The sequence below is a fragment of the Dendropsophus ebraccatus genome, chromosome 2 (genome assembly GCF_027789765.1).
Source record: "Dendropsophus ebraccatus isolate aDenEbr1 chromosome 2, aDenEbr1.pat, whole genome shotgun sequence".
Classification (NCBI taxonomy): Eukaryota; Metazoa; Chordata; class Amphibia; order Anura; family Hylidae; genus Dendropsophus; species Dendropsophus ebraccatus.
In genome coordinates, this window is record NC_091455.1 from 133,627,540 (window position 1) to 133,643,567 (window position 16,028).

General features: G+C 42.9%; 1 protein-coding gene and 1 non-coding gene across 2 annotated transcripts in view; both read left to right on the top strand.

Moving 5' to 3' along the window:
- Window positions 1-16,028, top strand: part of ULK4 (unc-51 like kinase 4) — a 653,509-nt gene that overhangs the window by 109,745 nt on the left and 527,736 nt on the right. The window contains exon 17 of the mRNA XM_069959686.1: window positions 10,724-10,802. Coding sequence (XP_069815787.1) covers window positions 10,724-10,802 — 79 coding nt within the window. The remainder of the gene's footprint in view (window positions 1-10,723; window positions 10,803-16,028) is intronic.
- Window positions 12,372-12,563, top strand: LOC138785098 (U2 spliceosomal RNA). Its single transcript, XR_011362070.1, has one exon. It is a non-coding gene; the product is annotated as a U2 spliceosomal RNA (small nuclear RNA).

The following is a 16,028-nucleotide window of genomic DNA, read 5'->3' on the forward strand; positions in this document are numbered from 1 at the left end:
GACGCTGAATCCGGCAGAATATAAGCAAATGCAAGCAGAATCCCTGCGTATTCTGCTAGGAAGAGTTTCAGCTCCGTAATCAGCTCTTGACAATTCAGCGCGGAATACTCGAGGAATCCGCGCTTAATCCGCCGCATTCATGTCGCTGAAATTCAGCGAGTATTTGGCGAGTAAACTAGACTATACCGAACATATACTAGAATCCTCCTCCCCCCCCTTTTCCCCATTTCCGCGCTAGTCGCGGTATTTCCGCTTGTATTACGCTTGTATTCCGCGCTGAATCCGCGCTGAAACAGAAAATCAGAGCCCCATTGATTTGTATAGGCTTCCGCTAGCGTAAGAATGAACATGTTCTCTCTGGCGGAAAGCGGATTAGTTCAGTGCGGAAATTCCACTGTGTGAACTGCAGAGCAGATTTCCATTCAACACAATGGAAAGTTAAGCGTCTGCACCTATTTTTAAACGGCTGAAATTTCCGCGCTGATTCAGCGCAGAAATTCAGCTGCTTTGCTCAGTGGAACGAGTTATGATTCCGTTGAGCTCTTGATTGGGAAGGAGCGTATTGTCAGTTCCGTAGTTGAAGCGGAACTCCAGGTAAAGTTAAAACATGTAACTTCTGCAGAAGCATATAGCATTACTTTGTTTTGGGTGTTTTTGTTCTGTATTGTGTTTCTCTACTTCCTTGTTGAGCTGTTTTTCCATAATGCAGTACTATTTCCAGAATGCAATGCTTTTCCTCAGCTGTTCATCACAGTCCTCATTTCCCACCCAAAGCTGTTGCAGAACATCTAGGCTGTGTTTCACACATTGCAGTTCATTGTGTTACTGATTATTTGCAGTGCTTTATCTTTTGTTTGTGTTCCCACCCACCCAGCACCCTGTAATTTTTTCCCCGCCCCTACCTACCCCCTTTGGTTTTTTTAAAACACCACCAGCACCTGTATTCTCTACTTAATACCACACAGCACACTGTATTCTTTACCTGTAACACCACAACAACACACTGTTATGCTCTACTGTAATGCCAATATTTGAATAAAGTAAGAACTTTTTGAATTGAATTTGTTTTTTTCTTTCATTTCATTTCACATACTATATGAATCATCTTTTATCTTTGAAATTGAGCCCCACAATAGGACTTAATCTCATATTATGTTACATCAGATATACTGTTTATGCCTCTTTGTTTGTGCAGGTGGGATTGGCAGTGCTGGCTCTGATCCTCTCTGCCGTTAGCATCATTTACTTGTGTTTACTGCATCATTTTTGTGAATACGCGCAGTATCGGCAATGAGCTCCAACAGGTGTGAACACAGCCGAATTTCACTGCAGACTTCTGCACCATCAGCGAAATGTAACAGCTACTTCTGCTGTTTAGAGATGGTGGATCCTCCAGGAATTGGGGATCCAGCCGCCTCCTGTGTAGATCACACGCCCTGGCCCCTGTCTGCATCATCAGTGTGCACTCAGCAACACACAAAATGTGAGACGAGGCATGGAATATTTGTCTCCTAAGGTGGGAGAGCGTGGGATCAGGAGTCATGTGAATTGGCACAGAGACCCATTTTTCTTAACTTCCTGAATTTCTATCAGCTAACAGTGTGGCAGAACGCACAGATATGGTAGTACTTAATAGACACATCTATATAACTTTAATGTACTTTTTTTTTCTATTTTTTCTCGTGTGGAGTTCCCCTTTAATGCTGCAAAATTTCCCTAGATAGAGTAGTGAATGTAAGTTGTGTTTTTTTGTTTTTTTTAGTGAATGTTACTTCACTCTCTAAATTAGAGATGCACAATGCGACAGACTTTCGGGATTTTCCACTGTGAGGGGATAAATGGTTTATTGCAGACACATGATACCTTTTCATAATATCTGTCTTGTTCCTCCATACTGTCAAGTCAAAAGGTTTTTCCAGCTCCTGAAGTGCAGCAAGTGGAACCCCTCCTTGCCTTATTCCACTCTTTTATCCCTGCTTGACTGACAGCTGGAAGCTTTGTCTCAATGAATATTGGAGGAGTAAGGAGGCATTTTAACATGCAGCAGTTTAGGAGCTTTGGAAAAAAAAAAAGTTTGTTCTTGAAGCACAGACAAATATATGAAAAGTATTGTTTCTCCTTTACCTAACATCAGTCTAAAAGTATGCAGTTTGGACAGTTAATTACAGCTGACAGATTCCCTTTAACATTTGGGCCCCCATCCTTACAGTAGAACATAGTGCATGCTTTACCCAGTGCTTGCGATGTTCTCGGTCCTGAGCCTCCTTCTAGCGCCTACCTTCCTTACTCTGCTGACCCCAACAATTGGCGGCCTCCTCCTAGTCGGGGAAGAATGGAACTGACTCAGAAGCTGACACCCTCCATATCCCAGGCTCCAGATGGCGACCAAATGGTCGCCAATGCGACTAATATGTTTGCAATGGCGCCCAGATTTATTAATCTGGGCGCCATTTGCGACTGGCCCCGGCGGCGGCGCGCTGTCTCTTAAGTCCGTCCCCGGCTGCTGCGCGGCTGCCGGGGTGTCCCGTCCTATCCCCCGGCTGATGCGCGCTGCCGGGTGTCCCGTCCTATCCCCGGCGCGCGGCGCATCATGAGCTGCCTGGGGCCCTGACTTACGGCACGGAATCGCGCGGTCAGAGACGCTTTCCTGTGTCAGAAGTCACATGCCCCGGCGTCAGGGAGCTCACTGACGTGGATAGGACGGTACACCCCCGGCAGCCGCTCATCAGCCGGGGGCCAGCGTCCGAAGAAGCAGAGGATGCCGGGGGAGCGGGTTGTCAGGTGGTTTGTGGTTTGGTTTGTTTTTTTTAATACTGCTTAGCATAGAGGAGGAAGGGGGGGCATCTATAATGAGGGGAAGAGAAGGGGGGGGCATCTAAAATGGGGGAAGAGAAGGGGGGGCATCTATAAGGGGGGGGGCATCTATAATGGGGGGAGAAGAGGGGCGTACTGTTCAAGGGGGGAGAGGGGCTATCTATAAGGGGAGGGGGTATCTATAAGGGGGGGAGAAGAGGGGCATCTATAATGGGGAGGAGGAGGGGGCATCTATAATGGGGGTAGAGGGGGTCATCTATAGGGGAGGGGGTATCTATAAGGGGGGAGAAGAGGGGGCATCTATAATGGGGGGGAGGGGGGCATACTATAATGGGGGGGGATGAGGGGGCATCAATAATGGGGGGGGAGAGGGGGCATCTATAATGGGGGGTAGAGGGGTGGCATCTATAATGGGGGGGAGAAGGGGGCATCTATAATGGGGGGGAAAGGGGTCATCTATAATGGGGGGGAGGTGGGTCATCTATAATGGGGGGGAGAAGGGGGTCATCTATAAGGGGAGGGGGCCATCTATAAGTGTAGGGCAAACTGGCTGCAGACACGGGGAGATAGATATATGCACAATTATTATTATCAGGGCCCTCAGTGTGTCTGTATTGTAGGTGGTCCTTGCATTAGTCCTAGGTGAGAGTATATATCTATCTAATACACATCTTGTTGGGGGTCATATGGCTGCAGTCATAAGTCTAGCTCAGTAGTATAGACTGTTGCAAGCTTTTAAAGGGAACCTGTCCACCCCCCCGGTGCCAGGGTGACAGGCTCCCAACCCCCCGTTAGAACCCCCTTACTCACCTCATCGCAGCCGGGTCCCGCTTCTGAAGATGGTCAGTCACGGATATCTCAGCCGCTGCAGCCTGACGCGCACACTGAGAGATGAGTCCAACCTCATAGAGAATGACGGAGCGCTGGACTCTCCTGTCATTCTCTGAGCGTTGGACTCATCTCTCAGCGCAAGTCGGGCTGCAGCGGCTGAGATCTCCGTGACCCGACCATCTTCAGAAGCGGATACGGCGCGATGAGGTGAGTATAGGGGCTCTAACGGGGGGTTGGGAGCCTGTCACCCTGGCACGGGGGTCACAGGTTCCCTTTAAGTTCAAGTTCAGAAGAGTAGCCTCATTAAAAGGATAGCCAAGTGAAGCTGAATACTGAGTCAGACGCGGATATGGTTGTCAGACTGTATATGGTTGTCAAGTTGCAAGTTTCATGTTGAACGTTTTCAAACTAAGAAAAGAAAGGATCTAAAGGAGGAGGATCTCCGTGCCTCTGAACCACAGAAGTCCCATTTAACATAACATTAATTTTACAATGGTTTAAAATGTTGGCGCCCAACAAATATTCTATTTGGCGCCTAAATTTTTCAGGTAGGGAGCCAATGGCTCCTAGGTAAATTTTTAGTCTGGAGCCCTGTATCCAGCTAGTACTATCTGCTATCTGTAGGGTGACACCCACAGTAATGAACAACATCAGAGATTCCCTCCGATGTGGTCATTTAAAGGTTTACTTTCTACAATTGCAGAATTGAAAAGGGGTTATCCCAAGACCACTTACTTACAGAAATGCAACCACTCTTTTTTCCCTCGTTGCTATTAGAGTGCCTATCAAATTGGTCAATACATAATTGTACTGACCTAAAGATAAAGGTAACTTGTCAGATATGCCTACCATCATTATTCCAGCCACACTTTTGTTTTACTTTTATTGTCCTCCCTTCTGACGACATATGGAGCTTTTTAGTTAATATGCATATTAAAGTAACGTACCCTCAGGTACATCACTCCTATTTTTTATCTTAATCGATGAAGATGGCACGGTCCTTATTGTGGACTTATGCTAGGTTCCCACGCTCCGTGCCAGTCTTTTCCACGCACCGGCCGCCCTGGGGCTCTGAGGGCAGGCCGGCAGGTGAGGCGAGGAGGGGCGGGTGCAGGGAGCTACGGGGGGGGGAAGGGGCTGCCCCGGGTGATTGCTAGATCATCCGGGCAGCCCATAGCATATACCAGCGGTATGCTGCTGCCGGCGCTTCTATTCCAAGGAGCAGTGGCAGCAGATCGTTGTAAATGAGTCATTTCAACAAAGATGAACATCTATAATGATCAGCTGACATAGTTCATGTCGTCTGGAGCATTGCCTTCTATTACACGGTGCGTTTATCGGCCGAATACAGACGATAATCGTTTGATGTAATAGGGCCTTATAGAGCCGTGTCACAGATGAGAGGGTTTTTTGTCACACTGGGGGTGGGGCGGCTGCATAGGAAAAGACAGGACCACCGAGCACAGGAATTGGGGTCAATTCAAAGTAAGGACCGCGCCACACCGATCTATTAAAGCAAAAAAAATAGCAGCAATGTAACTGAAGGTATATTTGCTTTTAGCTTATCTCCTCTTTTCCACTGACCTATAGCATCTGCCTACCTTGTTCACTGACAGCCACTAGATGAGCAGAAGCCAGGCTGGACTTACCTGGCCCTTGTCAGGTGAAAAACCGTTTTTGTAGCTGCTATGATCAATAGCAGTCTTAGCATTTAAAGGGTTGTCCAAGGCCGATTTACTTACAGACAGAAATGGCACCACTCTTGTCCTTGGTGAAGTTAAGCAAAATGGTGTCATAGTCCAAATTCTGGTATCGAAACAGTCCTATTCTAAGTAAACCCTTTCCCAATATTTCTCCATTCTGTACTATAATGCAGTTTTGTTTGTTTTTAAATGCTTTATGGTAAATTCATTTTTAAACTTTTGTCTTGTTTTCTACATTTCAGTTTCCATACTTATACAGCAACTACATTGCGCACAAAATTGGGACATGTTAAGTAGAAATTTACAGAGTTTTTGCTTGTGTTCAATGTTATTTACAAAATATTTTACTTATGCCCACCTCCTCTAATGCTCTCTCATGACTATGTTTGGCTTTATTTGAGAACACCTAGTTGTTGCCGCATAACTTCTTTGCTTCAGATCTGGTAGGCCGGCACTCACTTATTGCGCAATCCAATAATCGTGCAGCCAGGGCTTTAATCAGTGGGCTGCACATCGTTTAATGGTGTATTAATTTTTTGACATGTTTAAAGGCAGTGATCTGCTGCCGAGCTAGTTCTTCTGTTTATGGATGTCTCTATTACACAGGGAGATACCTGCCACATTTGGAAGACAATCTCTCTGTGTAATAGGTCCTTAAGTTCACAGTGGCAAACTAAAAAAAAGCCTAGTACTTAAAATCTTAATTTGAGTCGCGGCATATATATTTTTTTAACTTTTTTTATTGAAGTCAGTGGGGAATCTACTATAAATGTGTAGCATTTTCACAGCATAAAGGGACACCGTTGCTAATTTAAATCAGATGAAACCAAAAAGCCCCCAAAAATTACAGTAAAACTTCCAAGGTCCAAAAACACCAAACCAAACCTGGACCAGAAAGGACCAAAGACAGACCTATAGGAAAAGGTAACATAATTTTTATTAAATTGCATCAATAAACACGTATAAGTCACAAATAGACAAACACAAAAATCAAAGAAAATCACATAAAAAACTGGTAGCCTGATGACAACAGAATAGGGAAAAACAAAAAGATGAAGGGGTCAGGAGCAGAATAGCATGTGGCACTTTAGTGTGGTAAGAAAAAAAAATCTTCAAAGTGTCACTGTTATAACTTTAAAATCTAAATCAACAGTAGATGTGAAATAAAGCAAGTTTGCCATATACATTCATTATTTTCTTTGTTATAATGCTGTAGAACAAAGCTGAACTTACCAGAATCCAGGTCCAGTCTCCTGAAGGCAGATTTTCTGACTTGTGCTGGTTGAAAAAAAAAAGAGACTCAACAGAGGAATTCAGCCAGTACAGAGAGTCACAGCTAATGTGTCCATCCGTCACATGACGCCTTCTCTCTGTGAATGCTTAGGATGCCTGGGAAACACAGGACTTCCTGTTTCCTGTTTTTTGAAGAAAAAAAATCAGAAACAGGAAGTGCTGTGTTTTCCATCATAATAATAATAAAAAAAAGAATGTAAATTGCAAACTTGCTTTATATCACATCTACTGTTCATTTAGATTTTCAAACTTATAACAACACTAACACTTCAATTTTAGACCACGGCACACAAACACTGTACCTAGCCTAACACACAGAAACAAGTCACTGTGCACTCATGCAAAGAACTCATCATATCTTGTTAAGCATCTTTCCATAGTGGACCCGTTTCATTGTAGTCCCCAAACTGAGTAATTGGGTAAACAAAGTTACCCGCCAGACATCTGGCACATGCAAGGTCCTGAACAATTATAAAGTAACAATCTGCTCAACATAGACACCCAAACTTTTACCTGATGTACATTTCGCACAAAAAGCTTTTTCAGTCTGGATTTTCTTTTCTCTCCAAAGGGTGTATGACATTTCGTAAAGGGTTAATAGAATATTCTATCAACATCTGATCAGTGGGGGCGCTGACATCCGCACCTAAGCCAAACAGCTATATGGCAGAGGCACAGCAAACAATGCAAAGGAATATTATAAAAATGTACATAAAATAAGGTCTGAATATATTGACTAAAGATGAGCAAACATTTGGCAGTTTGGCAGGTTTGACGAACTTTGAAACAAATTTCAGTTTAGATTAAACCTAAAACGCACTAAAAGGCTGTTGGAAACAAAAACCGTCATAAGTAAATATGCAAAAAGAAGCTTTTTGAGTGGGAAGGCAATCTGCATGCATGGGGATTGCATCTGTGCAAAGTTAGCATACAGAAAACTGTGCACTGCATGTTTTTTAAAGTAATATAGTTAGAGGATTAAGCAGTTGCATACATTTTAGTTTTCTGTATGTTAGCGTTGCATAAACACAATCCCCTTATATGCCAATTGCTTTCTACCCTGCCAGCTTCTTGTGTAATATTTACTAAGGCTGGTGCCATGCTCTGTCCTTTTCCAGTGGTACCCAATCGTCCTGCCATCTTGACATTAATACAATGTGCTGAGGCATCCATGTCAGGATTACATACTGGGGATTTGTGTCGCAATTGAGTACTGAAATTGCACTCTAGTCGCCCTATGAGTATGCAGACTATTGAGATGTGAGATAGTGATATCCTCCTGCTGTATCACAGTAATGGGCACAGTGGTGCTGGTTGACAAGGTGCAGAACTGCTTTTCAAGGCATGATTAGTGTGTGCGTCTGGGCCCCATGTACAATCACTGTATTGTTTGTACTGTTGTGCATTGTTATCAGCTGCACATTCCCTATTTAGACAGAAAGATGGCCAACAACAATGATTTTACTGGATGCGTAAAAGATCCAGTCAGATGATGAGTGAGTGTTTGCATGCTTGTCAATGGATGGATAGCCATTTTAGGCAGGCCCATTATTGATTAATGAGCATTCCTAGAACACTAGCTATTATTGGCTTTGTAAAGAGCCTTAGTAACACACGGCTTAAAGTGTCACTGTCGTTTAATTTTCTTTTTACAGAAATCAATATACAGGCGATTTTAAGAAACTTTGGAATTGGGTTTATTAGCTGAAAAATGCATTTTTATCATGAAAAAGCAGTTTGAAGCTCTCCCCCCTGTCTTTGAGAGGGGAGGGGTGGAGGGAGATGAGGCACCAAAACAGGACAACAAAGAGTTAAATTACAGCTACATCACTGGGCTATCTCCTCTGACAGTCAGCTCTGACCTGAACTCAGCTTTCATGCAGCTCCCCACTGTGTAATCCTTTTTTCTCTGCTCTCTGCTGCCGACTAATCTCCCTCCTCCCCCTCATCTCTTCATAGAACAGACAGGGGCATGTCTGATGCAACAAGACACAATTTACTGATAATTTGCAGTGAATGGAAAGGAGGAGGGATGGGGGGACCTGGAAAGAGTATTTCAGAATGCAGATAATGCCGTATTTGCCTAATAAACGCAATTACAAAGTTTCTTAAAATCGCACGGACTATTGATTCTGCAGAAAGAAAAAAAATATTACAGTAAACCATGCCGCGTGCAGTCGTCAGTGGCTGCACGATTTTTTATGGTAAGACTCACACCAACTAAATGACCTGCAGCATTTTAAAATTTGACCATTCAAAACTAAGCATTATATAGAGTTATAGTCTCCAGGTAACCATCTTCCTCTGATGAAAGCTGATGGAGCATCAACAAGAAATGTCCTAGTGCGTTTGTAGTACAGTGTAGTGTATCTCCTGTTACTAGCCAACTGCTCAAATATAGTGATGTGCTACCTAGGGAGCAAAGATCATTCCAAACAACCGCATTACATTTTTGAAATGACCTTGTAATGAATATGAACAATGAGGTTGTCTGTTTTCTTCTATCACATTTGCACTTGGTTGGTTTTTTACTACATGTTTTACTTAAAGGAGAAGTCCGGCCAAAATAAATTTTTGATATGTTGTTACTTATGAAAAGTTATACAAATTTCTAATGTACATTAATTATGGGAAATGCTCATATAGGGCTATTTCACTTAATTTAGTAGATCAGGAAGTGTTAGAATTATCTCTGAAGAGTGACGTCACGACCCAGGGTGTAATTCCTATGGAGTGTCCAGCAGGGGGCGCTCTCTATATAGAAGTCTATGGACTTTATTGTTTCTATGGGTTTCTATGTAATGTAATGTAATTGTAGTGTACAGTGCTTTATTGAATGAGTACATCTATGGAATACTTTGGGGAGCAAGTGTCCCTGCTCCCCAAAGTATTGCATAAATGTATTAATTCAATACATTCGGATATCACAGCAAGCCCGCCGATCTGCCGCATTTCCGCCTCATTTCGCCGATCCGCCGCACGCCGATCCGCCGCATTTCCGCCGATCCGGACCATATACATTGAACTACAGCTCCCATCATCTGCTTATAGTATGAACCGGTGATGGGAGCTGTAGCTGGGTAATGGATATGACATGCCGCCGGGCGCGGGGGAGCGCTCAGTAACAGCAGCTCTCCCCCCCCTCCTCCTCCTCCTTCCGTGATAAACTTCCGCCTATACCAATGCTGACTCCCTGTCTGGCCGCCGCTCTCCGCTCTCCCCCCCATACATAACGGCTCCCGATGCATCCTGGTGTCCGCGCTGATGCCGGGAGCCGGTATATGTGAGCGGGAGCGCGGCCCCAGGCAGGGAGTCAGCATTGGTATAGGCGGAAGTTATCACGGAAGGAGGAGGAGGAGGAGGGGGGAGCGCTCCTGTGTACTGAGCGGCTCCCCCCTGCGCCCGGCGGCATGTCATATCCATTACCCAACTACAGCTCCATCACCTGTTCATACTAGAAGCAGATGATGGAGCTGTAGTTCAATGTATATGGTCCGGATTGGCGTGAATGCGGCGGATCGGCGGAAATGCGGCGGATCGGCGGGCTTACTGTGATATCCGAATCTATTGAATTAATACATTTATGCAATACTTTGGGGAGCAGGGACACTTGCTCCCCAAGTATTCCATAGATGTATTCATTCATAAAGCACACTGTACATAACATTACTTTACATTAAATAGAAACCCATAGAAACCATATAAGTCCCATAGACTTCTATATAGAGAGCGCCCCCTGCTGGACACTCATAGGAATTACACCCTGGGTCGTGACGTCACTTCTTCAGAGAGAATTCTAACACTTCCTGATCTACTAAATTAAGGGAAATAGCAGTATAGGAGCATTTCCCATAATTAATGTACATTAGAAATTTGTATAACTTTTCATAAGTAACAACATATCAAAAAATAAATTTTGGCCGGACTTCTCCTTTAATGATTTTTTGTTCTGTGCCTCACCTTTTTTGTTTCCTGTTCCATAGCCTTATTGTGATCCATTATGCTATTCTGTCAGTGAGGAGACTTTTTGGACTGACCTTACTAATTGTTAACATTAAGCTGGTTTGTCTTCATTCTTGCAGACGTGCTAAGGTGGTTCGGGTCATTGGCTTATTGGCTGCACACACATCAGAGCTTAAAGAAAATGTTCCTGTCATAGAGGTAAATTTCATTTTCAAAGATTACTGTTCAATTAGTTGTGGCCTTTTACAAAGAAAAGTTTTTCCAAGCATAACATTTTTCAGGAACAAATATTATAAAATAGAAAACCTATAGCTTTGTTCTTTTAATACACCATGTTACGCCTGGAGCAGAACCTAAGGTGTTGCTGTACAACGCAGAAATTCTTCTTTTTTTGGCTATTGCTTGCACCAGCATCTCAGGGCCAACCAGCATGGAATGTCACCAGATTTAGGGTATATTCACACCCTATGTTGCCCAGCTGCAGCCACTGATTGGCTGGGCGGGAGAGCAGGACGCCAGACCCGTGCAGCAAGGACAGGTAATGTATGCTTACAGCGGGGGAGCAGAAAGGGGTTAAGGGCGGTATAATTTACATACTCGCTGCGTTCGTTTAGACCGCAGCAAGTATGTAGTGTATGGGAAACTGCCAGGGACCTGCTGCGAGCCCGTCCGTGTGAATATACCCTTAAAGGGAATTTGTTATAACATGTTTCTTTTTCATTTTTCATTTACTATCTATATTTTAAAAATAAACCTAAAATCTTTCAGTGTACAACCTAGCCACTAGGTCTAAAACTAGGCTTTGACTTCCTGTTCTATACAGATCACTTAACAGAAGTATCCTCCTTACCACAGACAGGAATACAGTGAAAGAAGGCACTAATATATAGATAGTGATGCTGCCAGCTCAGACTCCCCCCCCCCCCCCCCCCCCCCCCCCCTTTAGCGAAAAACTCTTGACACGTCTCAGAGCATACACTGAAACTTTTCAGCTCCTGTTTATTGTTGCCTAGGAGATCCATGGGCCTTTCTGTAAAACATACAGTATCTTAACTTGTACACCCGGTAAAATATGATTATATTGTTATTTACATCAGTTGCAAAAAATTTGAATTCCATCTTGTACTATGATCCCTCTGAAGTTGCCCAAACTATTAAGAGTCAGAAGAAATGTTTGGGAAGAGCTAACTGCATAGAGCCCAGGACACAGTTAAAATAATATTCTGAGGACCACAAAATATTTCCCAGTTTTAATTCAGTAGGCTAGGCATAGGTAAAGAGGTATTCTCAGCTGCCAAACCTACCCCTCCTGGCCTGCTTTCACTTTCTGCTTTGGGTGAGGGCAGGCATCTCCACAGTAATTGGTTGTTCTGGCCACCAGCACTGTGCTCCTCTGCTTTGCACTCTTCTGTTCTGTTCAACTCTGCCAGCTCCTGTCCTGACAGCTCCACAGATGAATTACTGCAGATGAGGTGGCCAGGCAGAGAAGCTGAACAAAAGAGGGAGTCACCAGCCCTGCCACTGATAACACAGAGAGGTGGTCAGGAACCTAGACAACACTTGAAAATTTGAGGCCGCTCAGATTGTCTAACAGGTAGACAGAGCTAATAAGATAAATAGAACCAACATGGTGGCTGTTATTAATTGGGGCACAATAATAATAATTTTATTTGTATCGTGGCAACATATATCAAGCCACTTTTCAATCTGGAGGTACATGCATTGACAGAGACACACATAACCATCAAGTCAAACATGAAGAGTGAGATCGCTTCTTGCCCTTTTGGCTAAGATCAAGTGTAGTATCTGTTCTTACCAGTTTAATTTCTGATACGTCCCTTATCTGGGGACCATATATTATGTGAGTTTTTTAGAACAGGGAGATGGAAAAAGAGCTTGCTCTGTCCTCTCTAGGTATTGACCTGGTATTGCAGTGCTTCCAGGTTCAGTAAATTAAAAAAGAAGGAAAAAAAAAAACAAAACACAAAGAGTTAGGGCCCTGCTCACGACAGCTTAAAATCTTTGCGGAAACTGTTTAGGACAAAAGGTAGAAGCTAAAAGGCTTAATTTCTACATTGGTCCCACTGCCTTTTAAAAAATAGGGTAGTGCATGTGTAAATAGCACAGTGCTGGTGCTTACTGTATACTATTAAAATAAGGATTTAGTGCATATTCACTTTGGTCCTAAAATCGGCATTGGTGTTATACAATAAAAGATTTATTTTAATGCACAGCAGTCTGTTGATTATTTCCTTATAGCTGCAAAAGATATTTTTTCTGTTCATTTTTTTGTGCAGTGTCATAAATAACTAAAAACTGCAATAAAATGTAATGAAGATATTACAGGGACTTTAGCCATACATTTGTTGAATATAGAGCTGATGGTAAGGTGACGCTTTATTTTAAGACATGTGAAGTCAATTTCCACTCCCAGATATCATAGGCATAGTATATTTCCTGAATATCCTCCGTTTGGGTATGTAGACATTTTGTTGGCATTTTCACGATGCATCCATCTTAAGAAGATTTGGCCATAAAGTTCTCTCAGCGGGAAAGTGATTTATAATTCTCCTGTTTAGAATACTCTTAACACCAGTAAATTCAATGTTTGGGATTTAGATGTCACATATACTGTGGATGTATGCCAGTTTGAGGGTTTTAGACATTTAGGACAATGTTATGTTACTGTGTAATCTTGTATATCTGACTACCTTAAGGGTATATTCACACGAACGGGCTCGCAGCGAGATTCTCGCTGCGAGCCCGGCAGGTCCTGGCAGTTCCCATACACTACATACTTGCTGCGGTCTAAACGACCGCAGCGAGTATGTAATTCTGCCGCCCTTAACCCCTTCTGCTCCTGGCCGGCTCCCCCGCTGTAAGCATACTTTACCTGTCCTTGCTGCACGGGGTCTCGGCGTCCTGCTCTCCCGTCCGGCCAATTAGTGTGTTGTCCAGCCGCAGCCACTGATTGGCCGGACGGGAGAGCAGGACGCCGGACCCGTGCAGCGAGGACAGGTAAAGTATGCTTACAGCGGGGGAGCCGGCCGGGAGCAGAAGGGGTTAAGGGCGGCAGAATTACATGCGAGCCCGTTCGTGTGAATATACCCTAAAGGAACTGAGAAAATGCCCAAACTCCCCCAAACTACTTTAATTAGTAAAAAGCTCAAAAGAGCCAGTTTCCAAATCTGTGATTGTGATTTGTTATTATTATTATTATTATTATTATTATTATTATTATTATTATTTTCAATCTTTCTACAAACTTGAATTCTCCCACTGTGAGCCCCCAAATACTGGAGTCTGACTAGTCCTCTCCATTATATCGCCAAGCTTAGTAGTCAATAAGTAGAAGGATAAAAATTACAGATTTGAAATCTACATCTTTTGAGCTTTTTACTGGTTAATGTAGTTTAGGAGGTTTTTTTAAAGGTCAGAGGGTCCATTTACAGGGGTCTTCTACTTTTGGACACAGTATAACCGTTTAATTTTTCTTGCCACTCTTTCTACCAACTTGCAGTTTAAGGGTATGTTCAGACTGAGCAAATCAGGCAGAATTCCACAGCGGAACTTTCCGCCGTGGAATCCCGCCGTGCTTAGTGTGTCATTGCCCGTCTGTGGGAGAGCGCGTGCTCCTCCGCTGCCGCGGCTCTCCGTTTGAGGAAGTGACATGTCACTTCTTTGAGTAGAGAGGAAAGGAAGCAGACGCGTGCGTGCCTTCTCATTCACTCACTGTAGGACACTGAGCATGGCGGAATTCCGCCTTATTTGTGAATATAGTCTAACAATTAAAATTTTGTTTAGTGTTTTTTTTTTGTTCTAATTATTTATTGAATTGATGGTAGCTTAAACCTTTCAGAGAGCAAAGTCCTCATGAGGGGTTGTTGCAGCAGTAGTTTTTCTAGTATCTGTGTATTTTTTTGTTTAGCTCTTCCACAAGCTCATCTATTGATGATAATTGGTTCCTTTTTTTTTTTTTTTTTTTTTTTTGCTATTTTGCTATTTTGTGAATCATAACCACATACACCTGCATGAGTCTCCACACGATGAAGGGGTTAATGTATTTTCAGAACACCAAATTGACGCTGATTTCTTGTGTAATAGTAATTAAATGTAGCTTAGTTCTATTCTCGGGAGGCTTTTTATGTGCTGGTTGCCGCTCATGTTGCCCTAGAAGGAATATTTTTGAATGCTTTATTGCTGGGGTCGCTGTAAATTAGCAGTGGACATCTCTGGCTGAAAGTATCTGTTGCCATAGGAACTACTATCTAGTTGCTTGTTCATCTGGATGAGGAAATATTGTCATCATGAAGGTCAGGCTTCTCTGGAAAGGTCCACTTCTCTTTTCCTATATCAACCTTCTTAAAAAGCCCTTCATATTATATATCCATTAAGGAATATTGCTTTTGAGTTTTCCTATCACAGTTTCCATATAATGCCAGTATTCTGTGCCCCTCACATTATAATGAATCTTAGTACTGATAAAGTAAAGGACTCAATGATTGTTGCAGCAATATATTACATGTTATCTTCATATATGAATTCAGCAACATTCATGAAAATGTGACATTTAAAAGGTTGTAATAAAAAGAGCAAAGAAATTCTTAGATCACTATAAGGATATTGGTATACTGTATAGTTACTAGCAATGATATAGTATAAATGTTTAATAGTCCAGCAATGAAAGCATGTTTTCCACATAAGCTTGTGGTGACCTGTGAATAATTCTGACTGTTACACAGTAGAAACAGCATGTCAATTGGCAAGAAAAAAAAATGGTACCAAACATAAAAACTAGGGTTGTGTCAATGATAAAGTAAAAACAGCAATGCAATTCATTAACAGTTGTATTGGTAGGAATGTTTCTGATACCATTGTGATTTAATTTGTGTACATAAAGGTCAGTGTTTATTGTTACATTAAAGATGCTATTAAGATTAGAAAAAAGCACTGACTTCGTTTCTATAGCAGCACCACCCGTCTCAAGGTTGTGTATGGTATTACAATTCAGCTTCAATCTCTAAAATGGAGCTCAAAACCTGCAAAACCACACCCAAACCGAGGACAAGAGTGGTGCTGTTTTCAGAAAGAAAGCGTAACTGTCATATTTTTTTTTTATTGCAGAAATCAGTAGTATAAGCGATTTTAAGAAACTCTGTAATAGTTTTTATCAGCCAAAAAAGCCTTTTTCTGTACTCAAGAAGCAATCTCCCAGCCTCCCCCCTGACTTCTTATCTGTGCATTAGCAGGCAAACACGTCTTCATTACAGAGAAGCCAGTGAAGACGGGTTCTGCTCTCTCCATTCTATCCTTATGGAGGGGGGAGGGGCTGGGGGAGAAGAGGGAGCAGGAAGAGGTGATATGAAGGTCAGCTGTTTGTAGACTGTCTGGGCACCTAAAATGCTGGATTCAGAAAGGTCAGTG